Source organism: Egretta garzetta, unplaced genomic scaffold (assembly GCF_000687185.1).
Source record: "Egretta garzetta isolate BGI_Z169 unplaced genomic scaffold, ASM68718v1 scaffold62, whole genome shotgun sequence".
NCBI lineage: Eukaryota > Metazoa > Chordata > Aves > Pelecaniformes > Ardeidae > Egretta > Egretta garzetta.
In genome coordinates this window covers 3,073,993-3,088,043 of record NW_009258947.1, presented here as the reverse complement: position 1 = coordinate 3,088,043, position 14,051 = coordinate 3,073,993, and the positions used below count along the sequence as shown (strand labels likewise).

Sequence of the window (14,051 nt, the reverse complement as noted above, 5' to 3'; positions counted from 1 at the left end):
CAAAAAGGACTTTCTGTTGGTTAATCTTTAGGACTGTATCATACTGGGACACATCTGATCTGTGACTAAGTTCCCTGAGACAACATTTGAACCATGAATGTGAATCATGTTTTCTAACAGCATCATCTTGTTAACAAATATTTTCTGCAGTGAAGATGTTCTGCTATATCCAGATTACGTTACTCTGTATAAGCAAGTTGACATAACTGTGCAATACTGGGATAATCAGCTCTCAAGACAAGATATTCTCCTGAATTTGAAAACCATAAATGATGTGCTGAGTATTTGAAAGCATGTATTACTTAGAAATCAATTTAAACAAAAGCAGCAGAGTATAATGTAAGCTTTCAACTATTTCTGCTAATCTTCTTCTAGATTACTTATACACTCCTGATAGCTCTGTGTGTGAAAGGGCCTGTATTAATGAAATACTTTGTTTCAAGAATACAAAGAGGAGTATTAGAAATAAGTATTACTTTTCAATTCATAATACCAAGACAACAGCAAAACCGTTTAAACAGAAGAGGCAAATAAAGGCTGTTAGTGCATTTATTTTACTTTTCAAAACTCAGACCAGCCAGGACAGTGAGGAGGTCTGATGACAAGTTTTAATGTCACTGCTTTTGTTCATCAGGTCTCAGCCTTATCCACCGTGTAGTTTACAATGCTGCACTGGATGCAGTTTAGCCATTTGGAGAATTCCAGAGATTGTTCTCTGGGTTTTTTCTTGGTTTATAACAGAAAATTAGGCTAATCATTTCTGTGTAGCACATCTCTTGCCAATTTTAATTAAAATATGAAACTATTTTCAGGAACTTCAAAACATATAACAAAGTGGCATTTTCACTAGATACACTGAACACATTCTAGCTCTGGTGTTAATTACAGTTTTGCTACTAATTTCACTGCAGTTAGGAGGGAACCTGTCACTACCAAGGAAATGTGAGGTAAACCAGGCAGCATAGCATGTTTTTTTTCAGAGTAAGCAGAACTCCCTATTTTTTCCATGGTGTTCGCAGCACCATCTGCAGGAATTGCTAAATCAATACATTTGTCCACTTCATTCCTGAAATAGAGAACTTTGAATTTCTGAATGCATCAGTACAGTTAATTATAAATTATATTATTATATTTTGCCAGACAGATTCATTGAGGTTTGTCCCAGATTGAGATTCTGAGTGTAGATGTTGAGATTGCTCTTGTTTAATCTTTGAGATGTTCTAAACAGTTAAAATGTTATTTAAGATGGCTTTTTCATGCATAAGATACTGTATTTAGTCATCTTTTTTCCCTTGCCTCTGTTTTTTGGTGACTTTAGAAAAAAATACTGATTCTTTTAAAGCAAAATAATATGACAGCTATAGGAAAAGCCGTGTTTTGCCCCCTTTTTTCTATCTTAATTAAATAACTATATATATTCCACATACTGTGAGGTCTTTCTTCAAATACCCAAGTATTATTTAAAGGTCTAATAAGTGAAGGAATATAAAATAATTTCATTAATCTTCTCTGGCAGAATAGAATAAAAAAGCAGATAGCGTCTGATGACTCTGCTTTACCTCATTTTGTGTAAATTGTAACCTCCCCTAGCTGAAACTAATGCTTACATATTTGCCTGTAGCCAGAAGATTTGGATCCTTTCCAAGAGGCGCTAGAAGAAAGAAGGTATCCCGGTGAAGTTACAATCCCAAGTCCTAAACCCAAATACCCTCAATGCAAAGAGAGCAAAAAGGATTTAATAACGTAAGCATAATGTGAGGTGAAATTATTTTTCTCCTTTTAACCTTTTCTCTCTTTGTCTTTTTTTAAACAAACGAGTACATATACGCCTTGCAGTATGAGCATGCAACATTTGCAGCATATAAATGTTTCAAACTGCCAGTTAAGTAAAGTGATAAGCTAACGTGTATTTGCTTGTTCTTAATGATGCTATATTGTATTGAGACGCCATTTTCATTTAAACCTGTTCATTTTGCAGCTTTTCGATTAGGATGCTTAAAACCCCTTGCAGTCATTGCAGCTAAACTGGAAACAATGAAACTTTTAAAAGTTTTTTTTTTTAAACATACTTACTATTTTGGCTGTTTTTGTTTTTGTTTGGTGGCAGATGTCCAACACCAGGGTGTGATGGGAGTGGTCATGTGACTGGTAATTACGCCTCACATAGAAGGTGTGACTTCATTTTTTTCATGGTGGATTCTGTCTTTTCAATTTATTGTTTTCAGCTTACCTCAACAATGCTGTCAAAGTAAAACGTTGAACTATGTGTTAACCCTTTGAGTAATATATGTTGATCTTAAAAGCATGCTAATTTGTGTGTTGTATAAACGTCTTTTATTTTTAAATAGATTACTAAAATTTCCAAAGTATTCTTAAGCATTTAAGTAGTTAACCCAGGAATCTCAAATATTTTTTGTTACATTTTACTAGTTCACAGAGAAACAAACAAACAAACAAAGAACATTTACAGTATGTAATTTTGGAAGTAATGTTGATACCTAAATATATTCAGAGGGTTAACTATATTACAAAATTCAATATTACAGCACTTGCCCCATCGCTTTTCTGCATTACAAACTTTTACTTTCTAATTTTTATGTTGTGTTTGTTTGGGAATGTTCAGTTAATAAGAAGATTAACTTACTTGTTTGTCCTGCCATGTCTTACAGTTTATCTGGCTGTCCCTTGGCTGACAAAAGTATTCGAAGTATGCTGGCCACAAGCTCACAAGAACTCAAGTAAGATATAAAGAACAAATATTTTCTTTATAAATATTTATTTGACTGCAATTTCTGTATAGTTGTATCAGAAATTAGAAACAGTGTCTGGAGAGCTGCTGCAGAAGGGGCTGATTCTGCTTGGAACATGTGTTGAAATCTCTAGAAATTCCATACAGGCTGGCTCTATACATAAATCTGTTGATGTAGTGTTTCCTTTTGTGTATTCATCAGGTGATAGGGATGGACACAAGTCAGAACTTCTGGAATTTCATCTAAATGTTTCAATTCCAATTCATTTTTTTTCTGAACACTTGAGTTTGCTAGTTAGAACAGAAAATTCGCATGTGTTTGGACTGATGAAATATTTCTGATCACACAACCAGTAAAGTGCTGTAGTTTCTCAGACATAGATCGGAAGGAAGAGAAAACAATTTGTTTATCCCTAATGCTTGCATAATTTTCCCCAGGTTGGTATCACTGTTATCAGCTTAATGCATTTTCTTATTTGACTATGTTTTTTAGTGTTTACTTAGTTATTCCCCTACTTAAAATGCATTATTTACAGTTCCTTTCAGTTCTTTGGAGTGACAATCGTGAGCAATGAAAGTTAGAGAATTGTGAGACTTAGCTTTGATCTGTCTTCCTGCACCATGTGCTCTACTGCAACTCCGTATGTGGAAGAACTATAGCATTTGTTAGTGCTGTGAGACAGTGGTACTCCTGAGTTGGTACTATGGCTAACGTGGAAAGGTGTTCACAAGTAACAAGGAAAATCGGGCAGGGAAAGTATGAATGGATAGCGTATGCTGCCATGCTAAGCAATATTCTGTCTTTACCATACATGAGTGCCTTAAATAGCATTTCTTCAGTTCAGTACATACCCTGATGAAAAAAACAAGCCTTGATGTAAAGCATGGGAAAAATAAGAAAACAAGCATGAGAAAGCTGCTGAAGTAAGGTTGCTCTCTAGTCTTAGCTAACCTAGTGACTAGATGCCAACGATAGGTACAAAATTCACAATTTATTTCCCACCCAATCAAAAATAACGTTTTGAAACTATCAGTTTAGATCATGCTGGTATCTGCTGCTAGAAGGCTGTGTGATATGCAAGGGGAAGGGATGTAAATGAGTTCAGGGAAAGCATGTAAGTACAAGCAAAGTAAGACATGGGCACATAGCCCCAGAGAAACTCAGATTTGGATCTGGATTTGGGGTTGGGGAGGGTCAAGTGGTAGATGTTTGAGGAAATGCAATTACATAAACAAAGCACGGACAAGACTCTTGGGGCAGCATGAATAATACTTTAAGCACATACTTTGCTGCTCTAACCCTTTATAAAGTTTCCACTTCTGTTAGGAAAGTATTCCTGAATTACCCCATCTCCTCTGCCTCTCTCAAGCATCTGCAGTCAAGCCTACCTAAGAGGGAGCAGGAGGAAAAAAAAAAATCACTTAAGCTGTCTCATGCCATTCTCTCTACCTATTTCAAGTTTTGCCTAAGCAAAGAAAACAAGATTAAGTCACATTTAAAGTTACATTTTTAGGTTTAGTATCTATTATTTACTTAAAATTTATTTAGCAGCTATCATAATACCTACTGAGCACATAAAAACTCTAAGTGACTTCCAAAGTTAGGAGATGCCAGAATTTTAAGCAGGCTAATTTAACTCAGTTCTCTTTTGCTTTTTCAGTACAAGGCAATCCTTCGTTTTCTGATCACATATTTTTCCATAGGATAACAAAGTAATTTATTGCACAGGGCAGACAGCAATCACTGTATAAGCAGCTAATGAATTTCTTCTTTTTTTCTCATTATCCCATGCGTGGCCCTGTCTGCTCTTCACTGCACTTTTCTCAGACTATACTCTCAGGATGTAACTACTAATTCACTCACATATTTGTCACTACCATTGCATCAGAGTCTTTCCTAATTAACTTATATTGGTTATAAATGAATTAATTTATTTTCACCTACACTGAAATAAGTCAGGCTTGGTATTACCCCCATTTTAAAGCCATAAAACTTCAGCATATAATTTTGATTGCTCAGTTTGAGACTTCTAGGATTCTGTCTGAGTTCTCGCATTATAGAGAACTGTGTATGTTCAAAGCCAAGTACCCACTGAATTTGCTTGGAGCTGTGGGCATTCAGCAGTTCTACATGATGAGTGATCGACCATTTGTGAAAAGGAGTGAACTCTACAGAAAAAGCAGGAGAGTCCAGTGATCCAGAACAGCAAGGGGGCTATCCTTTCTCCTCCCCTCTGATCACTCCTAGCTTCCACTCGGTCCATTCACTCTGTCCTGTTTTCCTTCATCATTTTTTCTACATTGCTCTCTGTCTCAAGCTCCTTGTCTAATCAGCCCGTCTCCTGCCTCCATCACATTTATATTTTTATTGTTCTCTACCTCTTAGCCATCCTCTTGAAGTTGGTACAGAGAGAAATAAAGCATCTTTGTATTGCTCACATGTATTCAAAAGCAGGAAAGTAGGAGTCCCGTGGATAGCAGCATCCTTTCTACAGCCTTCATTTATGCTCTTGTTCTCTGCCTAAGATGGAAGAAGATATGATCATGTAAATGATAATGCTTATGCACAAAACAGCTAAACCAAAGCTACATAAGCGATTTTGATTTTGGAATTTTTTTAAACTGTGAAGTACTTCGTTTACATCTGCTATATTTCTGTGTGTGAGGTTTGGGGGTATAATTTCCATGCTTTTAAAAAGAGCAAGCTGAAAAGAAGCAGAAGTTCCATAATGTGGGATTCTACTGGCTCTCTGTCAGGCCACCAGCCACCAGTGGAACTTTTGATAGCCAGTATATAGGTCACCTGAACTACTGTGGTAGCAAACAGCAGTAAAAGGTATAACGCTCTGCATGGACTGGCACCAGGAGGAGGTGGGGAACGTTGCTGGGTTTTTTCATACATATTTGCCGACAGCGGAAGAGTAGTGAGAATCAGTAACCTTGGCTCCTGCACCAGGCTGTAGAGAGAAATGTATACACTTTTTTTTTGCCTGTATCCCAAGCTGAGATCCCTTCTGTCCTGTCCCTACCAGTCTGTACTGTTCCCATCTCTTCTTCTTCTTTTATTCCTTGTTCCAGTTTTCAGTGTAGTTGTTTCCAGTCATCCATAAAGTCTTCAACCTCTGTAAACTTTCTGGAAAACACTTCTAATGCATGGGGTATAGAGAACAATTGATAGTGCAGCAGAAGAATTGATAGGGCAGCATAGGGATTGTATTTCTGGACTGCATAGTTTGGGATGATTTCATACTTCTATGGCTTTGCCACGTATAGCTTATGTAGCAAATATCGCATATGTGCTGGTAAAGCCTTTATATCACATTTTACCAATCCATGATCTCCTTCTGTGCATTGTATAACACACACAAGTTATGCATAATGCAGCTTCCTATCTGGAATTTTGCTAACACACTGATTCTTTTTAAGCCCCAACTAAAATAAAAAATAGCAGGCTCTTCAAATAATATTCATGAATAATATCATTCAGATGATATTCCTAATCAAAATAATATGAGAATCTGAAAAGGTTAGAGAAAAGTTTACTATGCCTAACAGTTATGCTCACTGTATTGCCTTTTGGTAGTTGTAGCTCCATAAATTCCATCACCCACATTTCCTGGCTCCCAGAATAATAGTGTTGCAGCTTTCAATTAAAATTTTTACAAGGTCGGCCTAATTATTCCTTACCACCCATGCTTCTCTTCTATAAGGCTTCTTGCTCAGGTTTACCATGCAGACTGTACGATTCTCCACTTCTACCCAAAGCCCAAGTGGAAACACGAGTGTCTTCATGCATAGTTTATCGGCAGACCAAGGCAGTTACACAGCCTGGTCAATGATCTCCAAATAACAGAAGAATTTCTTCAGCTTTAATTCTCAGTTGCTGCTGCTGGCAAAAAAAGAGGTCAATGGCTTTAAGGGTCTCTAAAGAAATTAATATCTGAAAGCACCCAATTTTTAAAGGACCTAGGGACTTATTGATGAGTAAACTTAACTATGATAGGAAAGCAAATAACAGCCCACCCAGTGACAGCTTCCAATATTAAAAAAAAATATTCACAAGTTAAATCCAGTTTAATCTTACCCAGGGGCTTTTCCTTATCAGTTTTCCTGATTTACTCCTTAACATAATAGGTTTTTGTAACAGTTACAGTTACTTCAAAACTGTAATCCCATTGTAGAATTGTGAATACTATAAAAAAAGCAGCATTTTGAAGCACTTTTAAACTTATTCAAAATAAAAAAGAAAAAAACAAAAAACCAAACCCAAACCTAAAATTAATTATTGTTTTTAAAAGGACACATTTTGATCACCAGTAAACCAGTCCCAGCCAAAATGCAGCATGCTGACTGAGAACATTTCTCCTCAGTGTACTGCCAACATGGGAACCAGAGACTCCCAGAAAAGACAAACTTAGTTCTACTTAGTGCTACTTCGATGTAAAAATAATCATACTTTTTCAAAGGCCATAGGCAACTAAGTATTAGCTTGGTCTACCATGGAACTGACTATCAAATTGTCAATATTTACCCTTGTTTCTTGGATCAGTTTTCTGCCAGAAAATCCCATTAGTGCTTATATTAAAGAATCTGAACCTCAGAAAGATTTGCAGTTCAACCAGGTGCCTACAAGTTTGGATACTTATCTGATACTGCTGTAATATGCCCAGCCCTTCAGTCCCGAAGCACCTGTGTCTCTATGTAGATTTTGCATGTCATTGTTTTCTGTGGTGGACATCTTCTGGTGTTCCCCTACGGCACTTACAGGGAGGAGTGCAGTCTCATTTGCCTCTCTACAACAAATCCTGAGAGCTTTTCTTTTCCACATCTCTTCTTAACTCAAAGTTAGGAACTCGGTCTACTTTTGCACATTCTCCACAGTAAGAGTTGGAATTTCTGTGCCTCCTGCTTCTTTCCATGTCACTCTGCCCTAATTTCCATATTCTTGGTGGTCATCTTCTACTCTTATCTTCCCTTTATCCCTGTCTCCCCATTCCCAGATATGTCATCTTAGTGGTTCCATTCAGTTCAGATGGAAAAGTGAGCTTCTCTGAAGCTTTCCCTGTTAACCACAACTCTTCTAGGAAGAACAACTCCATGCAGTACAGTTTTTTCTGAATAGAAAGGTTATCCTTAGCTCATACTTCTAGGCAAACTCTATAATCTCTCATATTCACTTTTTATTGGAGTAATTTTACTGTGATTTGCTCAGCAAGAACTAGCAACTGGGAAGAAGGGATATCTTCCCAGAAATGGAGAAGCTTGTGTTGCATTTATTCTGATGAATATGTAAAATATTACTGGAAAAAAGTAATATTTTCTTACTTGCTTTAGTGATCTTGAAAAAATAGGCCTTCTCCAAATGCAAAATCAAAATGCAGAAACAAAAATTAATAGGATATATTAGTAAAACACGACAGAAACATTCCCCTCTTCAGACAGGTAACCAGATTATTCTTGGACATTGGTTGGTACATATACTCTTTAAACCTTGATAGCTCTCCCAATATACAGCCACTTTTTATACTGAAACCAGTTATTTCTGAAGAGATCTCCTTAGCTGCTGAAGTAATTTCTCCACTTACGTCCTGTGTTTGCCACTTGAGGTGTTTCTGATGTTCAGTGCCTGGGTGTACATTTGTTGCTTCATCTGCACAGGAGTATTATCCCTTGCCTTGCCTTCCCTTGCCTTCCTTTCCCTCCCCCTTGCCTGCTGATATTGCCTCTGTCCTCCTGTAAGAACTCTGTAAGAGTATGACCCATTATATAGTCTTCACTCACTTTTCTCTTAGAAAATTACTCTTTCTTGCAAGAGGAATAACCATTTCCATTCTTATTATCACTTTTTTACCTCTGTTGTTTATGTCCTCTTTTATTTTTTTTTTTCCTACATGGGAAAATTAATAGCAGTTGTCATTACAGTTTTTCTTGAATACTGAGGTTGTTGAGCCTAGTAAGTAATCTTGTGTTATAATGAAATACTCCTTTTGATGCTAAGTATGTATCCTTTGAATCTGCAGATACTTTTTTAAGTTCCTTAATGTTTTAGCTAACTTTTATATAGAAAATGTGATTGCAAGGACCAGACATGATGTATTTGGAGTAATGTTAAAAATTACTAGAGTGAGTCATTTGTAAATGATAGTGTTTCATTAACTTATCTATCTGCAATGTTATGGTAAAACAAACTACGTTTTTTAATGTGTTATTAAATTGCAAGTTAGTGTGCAAGTCTGATTTAAATTATTAAAAACAAAACCAAGGAACATATATCCCCAATATTAGTTCACCTATAAGGAATAATCTTTCCCGTTTTGTTCAACTAGATCCTTGGGCCAAGTGAAATTAGGAATCTCATGTGGTTTCAGTGGGTTTTTTTTGCATTTTTGTTTCCTGTATTTATTGCAGATTTCCACTTGGATACCTTATCTTTGATGGCAGCATGCATGCCTGGCCAGAACAGAACACCTTGGGCTCTGTTCCTGCACTTCTCAATACTCAAATGGGCACTGTAGGTTATACCTAGCATTTCCAACCTCATGTTGTGTGGTGTTATGATAATGTCCTTTGTATAGAAACCCATCATCTGCAGCAACATCATCTCTGTAGTCGCAATAAGTTTTACATATGGAAGTGGCTGGGCTTTTTTTCTGTTAGAATAACTCATTCAGACTCTGGTAAGGTTGAGTCATTCCATTTTTCTCACTTAAGTTTGTCAACTTTTGTCTCCAAAATGGAAAATACTTGAGTTCTGTTTACATAAGACCCTTCATCATTGTTTTCATTACTGAGAGGTAGTCTTAAAAGCATGTACTCTCTAAAAAGCTCCTAAAAGCCATCTGCATATCAGTACCTCTGATGCTGTGAAATGTTCCATGCAGGCACAAAATTGTTTGCATGAAGCACCTTGCAGAATCAGGGCCTTAGTAAGGTCTCAATACCATGAAATGCTCTGAAATTAGAGGCTTCATTTGCATAGTGGCATCTGCAATACCCAAATAGTTTATGGCCTCTTTCTTTATGTACTTAATTATTTAAAACAAAAGATACTGATAGCTGTACCTTTTTGCTGTTTGGATTTTAATCAGTATTTAAAACCATTTGCCACTTAGTTATTCACCCGAAAGAGTCTCAATTCAGATGAACATTCATTGAATTCGAGTAATTTTTTCAAAACAATCTGTATGACTTAAGAGTCTAAACTTTGTTTCCAGAAGGAATTTAAGTGCTGGGCATCCACATCCCTGCAACTTCTGTACGCCTAACTTTGAAAGTGGAATTCGGTGTCTGCAATAACAACTTAGGCAGTTTTGAAGATACAACCCTTAGTTCCTAAGCTCTTGACTAATCACCAAATATTTCAGTGTGAATGTTTATTTGACAGTTCATTTTAATTTTCAAAACTTTTCTCTTGTCAGTCATTCTGTGCAGTCCCTAAGCAGCTATTCTGAGAGGAGCACTTAATTGTGATTAATTATCAATGAATTTGCTTAGTTATGTTAACATGCCCAATGAATCTCTCTAAGGCCTTCTTGTCTTGGAGTCTTTCCATTTGTACAGTTGCCTCCGCCTTCCTTGGGTTTGGTCATACTTCTTTGTCATTGAATGTGTCCTACATAATTAATCTCATTCAGCCTGGCATTTGCTTGTATTCAATTCAAGGGTCTTTTCTTTGGCACAATTTGGTTATTGTGCAAACTCCCATTGTGATGTTGATCATTTTTGCTTCAAATCAACAGATCATAACCAATTGCTCATTCCATCCAGATCCGCAAAGATCTGCAACATGATGCTGTGGTATATCCCAAGTGCTGAGGCAATCCCCATGGGAAGTTGCATAAACTATACAGTTACTAAAAGGGGAATTAAAAGTGCAGTGTTTGCACTTCCTGTGTTTGGTCAGACTTGCCAAAACCCCTTAATATATACCCCAAAATAAAAGTAATTTTGTCACTCAAAGTCCTAAACATGATTGTCTGGATCCTCAGTTGGTGTAAATTAGCATAGCTCCATTGCCTTCAGTGGAGTTACGCTAAGATACAACAGTGATGATCTGGGCAGATGCCCTCAGCTGCTCTCTTGGGTTAGCATTCATGTTTGATTGCCTTATTTAAATCTTTTGAAGTTAAAAAATTCCTTGCATTGTTTGCTTTCTTAGAATGGCCAATTGCTAACTTGATTACTTGGTGTCTGTATCTGCACAGTAACATCTGATTTTGCCATGCAGTTAAGTTCACCCCTTTATTTTTATCTCGGTGCTATTGGGACTTTATGTGGCACACATTTTTTGCAGCACTGTAGTATCTATATCAATGTTTTATATCTCTAAAATATCCCATATCCCTCATAAACACCTCATCATAATCTTCTTTTACAATATTTTTGTATTCCCAGTAAGTGGAATTTACATTTGCTCATCTGCATGTAAAAACTGCTCTTCTACCCTAACACACACAGAATTTCCACTGCTTCAAAGTCTGCTGGTTTCTCTCCTTCTACAGATAACGACATCGTGCTCTTTCAGCATGGGCTCATTTGGTGTACACTGTGTGAAACAACCTTAGATTTTGAGGAGTATTTTAACACTGGCCATCATTAATTATTTTTGTATGCTTGACTGTGCTTACACTGCACTCAGCTCCAACAGTATCTGTTTTCTGTAATAAAAAAGAGGCAGAGGAAGACTGCAGTATAAGCACATTACTATTGTTATCTATTATTTTTTGGACTGTGGTAAAAAGGAAAATAATTAAATCTAAATAAATTATATTTAAGATGCAGTTTCCAGAATTATACTACTTACAGAGTTTCATTAAAATGATCAGCTGTGAAGTAGTCAATCAGAGTGATATTTTAAATGCCATCTTCAGGCTTCAGAGTTAACATTACATGGAGATGAACGGAATCTAGTTTCCAAATTTTCAGACTGCAAATTTATGGGGACATCATTATGAAAACATAAGAACAGCTTAAAAGAGCTATAAATATAATTTATTCAAGCGAGATTAGATACTGGAACACTTCTCTTCTGTATTAAGTAGGAAAGGAATCAAATCATGCAGACATAGTTTATAAGGAAACCAAGCCATAGTCTTTCTTTTATTTTCTTTTTTTTTTTTTTGTTACAGGTAGAGAACTATTTTTCCAGGCCAGTCAGTCTGGCACTTTTCTTGAACACATTATTAACACAAAAAGCATGTTAAAGCAGACTTAGTAGAAAATCACAACTTACTCATTTTGCCTGTAAAACTATGAGCTTATGGATTTTTTGTTTGCGTGTATAAACTGATGATAGCTGAAAGAACTAAAATGACCCTGTGTTAAATGCAGTCTACTAAATGCTGAATTCAGAGTTTAATAGGTAAACAACATTTAATTTACTTTTTGACTATATGATCTGAAGCTATAATTCAGCCATGAGTTAGACATGATATCAGACAATGGACAGAAAAATGAAGAAACATCTTGGCTATTTCTTATAAATATTTGAATATTTTTCTTTTGAATACCAGGGTTATTCTTCAAAAGGGAGTGAATTCAGTATCTGCTATTTTAACTTCTGTGTTTTTCACAAATAAGTTTTCATTTAAAAGCTGTAAATGTTGGGTATGCTGAACACTGCAGAGGTAAATCACTGGTTTTGTTCCCCATGAATGAGAGTTTTAAACAAATTATGGAAAAAACCCAGGGAAATCATAAAAATTGATACGAAAAGAACTGAATAATTAAAAAAAATTATAGATTATGGGTTTCTCCTCAAGGCTTCTCCAGGAACCATTGTAGGTGGTGATTTGTTTTCCTCTGATGCACTAATCAAGAGACATCTGTCAGGAAAGCGTAAGTATGTTCCATAAGTATAGGCATAATGGAGGAGGGGCAAGGGCCTCGTTTTTGGATAACACCCAATACACCTGTTGTGACTTCAGTGTGAAGAATCTGAAAGAACGGTATTATTAAGATGGTTTTAATTTTTTTTTTTTAAGCCAGCTAAGGTTTAATCCTCAACACTCCCATTCACAGAAAAAGACCTTCAGTGGTTCTAAGCCTTTCCTGAGACCTGATCCAAAGTCCTCTTAAGTCAATGGAAAACCTCCCCCCACCTTTAGCTGGCTTTGGCTCTGAGATTATGTTCTGTAACTGTGAAAAGCTCTCCCTAAGCAGCATGTTTTTAATGGTGTGAGAATAATATTACAAGGCCAAATTCCATGCATAGCCCCATGGGCAGAATTTCCACTGCTAACACTTGACAAAACCAGTTTCAGGTTCATAATGTCACAGACAGAATTCTACCATTACTTGTTTTACAAGAAATAGGTATTTTGAAGGTATTAATTAGTCAAATATCGGTAAGGAAGTTCTTTAACTTTGTTTGACTTCTATTTCATACAATAAACCTCTGTAAATTAAAAAAAAAGTAATACTGAATGCATCTGCGAGGTAATCGTCTACCAGTTTGTATGCAAAACTTGTATCCAGAATACGATGTTTTAACCATAGTTTACCTGATTTTAATTCAAGTTTTACAAATTTTGGTGTTAACTCTACTGAACCCAGAGTAAATGCTACTGATTCACAAATGGGTAATAAGTAAAAACATCGGGACCGCATATCTGCAATTTTTGCAAAAATTCTTGTGAATATTAATGTATCACAGACCAAATGTGTTTGATATCTTCATATAAAGTCTTGTATTACCAAGAATCATCTCAAAAATAATTTTACTCCATCTTAGAGTTTAAAAGCCGTTATTTCAAGGTAGTGGGATTGTCTTTAAGACTAAAAAACCCTTTTTTTATCTGTTCATATCAATGAAACTATTTTCCATTCTAAAGTAAATGTAATAAATAAGATATTTAGCCAAAGGATGCTTTTTTCTTATAAATTTCCCTCACCATAAAAAAGGGAAATATGGCAGTTTCTAAAGACATCGCCAGCGGATTAGGTTCTGGGCAAGAGATACAGCCCACAAGGAGTACTGAGAAGCGGCAACCTATGGGAGCCATTTTTGTAAGATATCGTGTGCTGGGTAACCTGCTCCACAGTCTTTCATTTGACCTTCCTGAGATGCTATACTCATCTTGAAATTAGTGGGTTTGCTATAGCTGAATGGGTGATAAGGCTGCAATTCTGCCTATTCCTAGTTCATGCCAGGAGGTTAATAAGATGCTCTTCTTCTTCCATGTTGTGTATAGCTGGGGATCACAATCTCTGAGCTAATCCAAACAGGGAATTTGTGTTTCAGCTATGTTCCTGCCTTGTGTATTATTCTCCCAAATCCTCATCAGGGTGCATTTAATTAGCA

The 14,051-nt window shown here is 36.3% G+C and overlaps 1 protein-coding gene across 4 annotated transcripts in view; it reads left to right on the top strand.

Annotated features, from left to right (window-relative positions):
- Window positions 1–14,051, top strand: part of MYT1L (myelin transcription factor 1 like) — a 132,723-nt gene that overhangs the window by 74,011 nt on the left and 44,661 nt on the right. For all 4 annotated transcript variants that reach the window (XM_035889902.1, XM_035889901.1, XM_009634269.2 and 1 more), the window contains exons 12-13: window positions 1,622–1,743; window positions 2,670–2,738. In XM_035889902.1, the coding sequence (XP_035745795.1) occupies window positions 1,622–1,743; window positions 2,670–2,738 (191 nt within the window). The remainder of the gene's footprint in view (window positions 1–1,621; window positions 1,744–2,669; window positions 2,739–14,051) is intronic.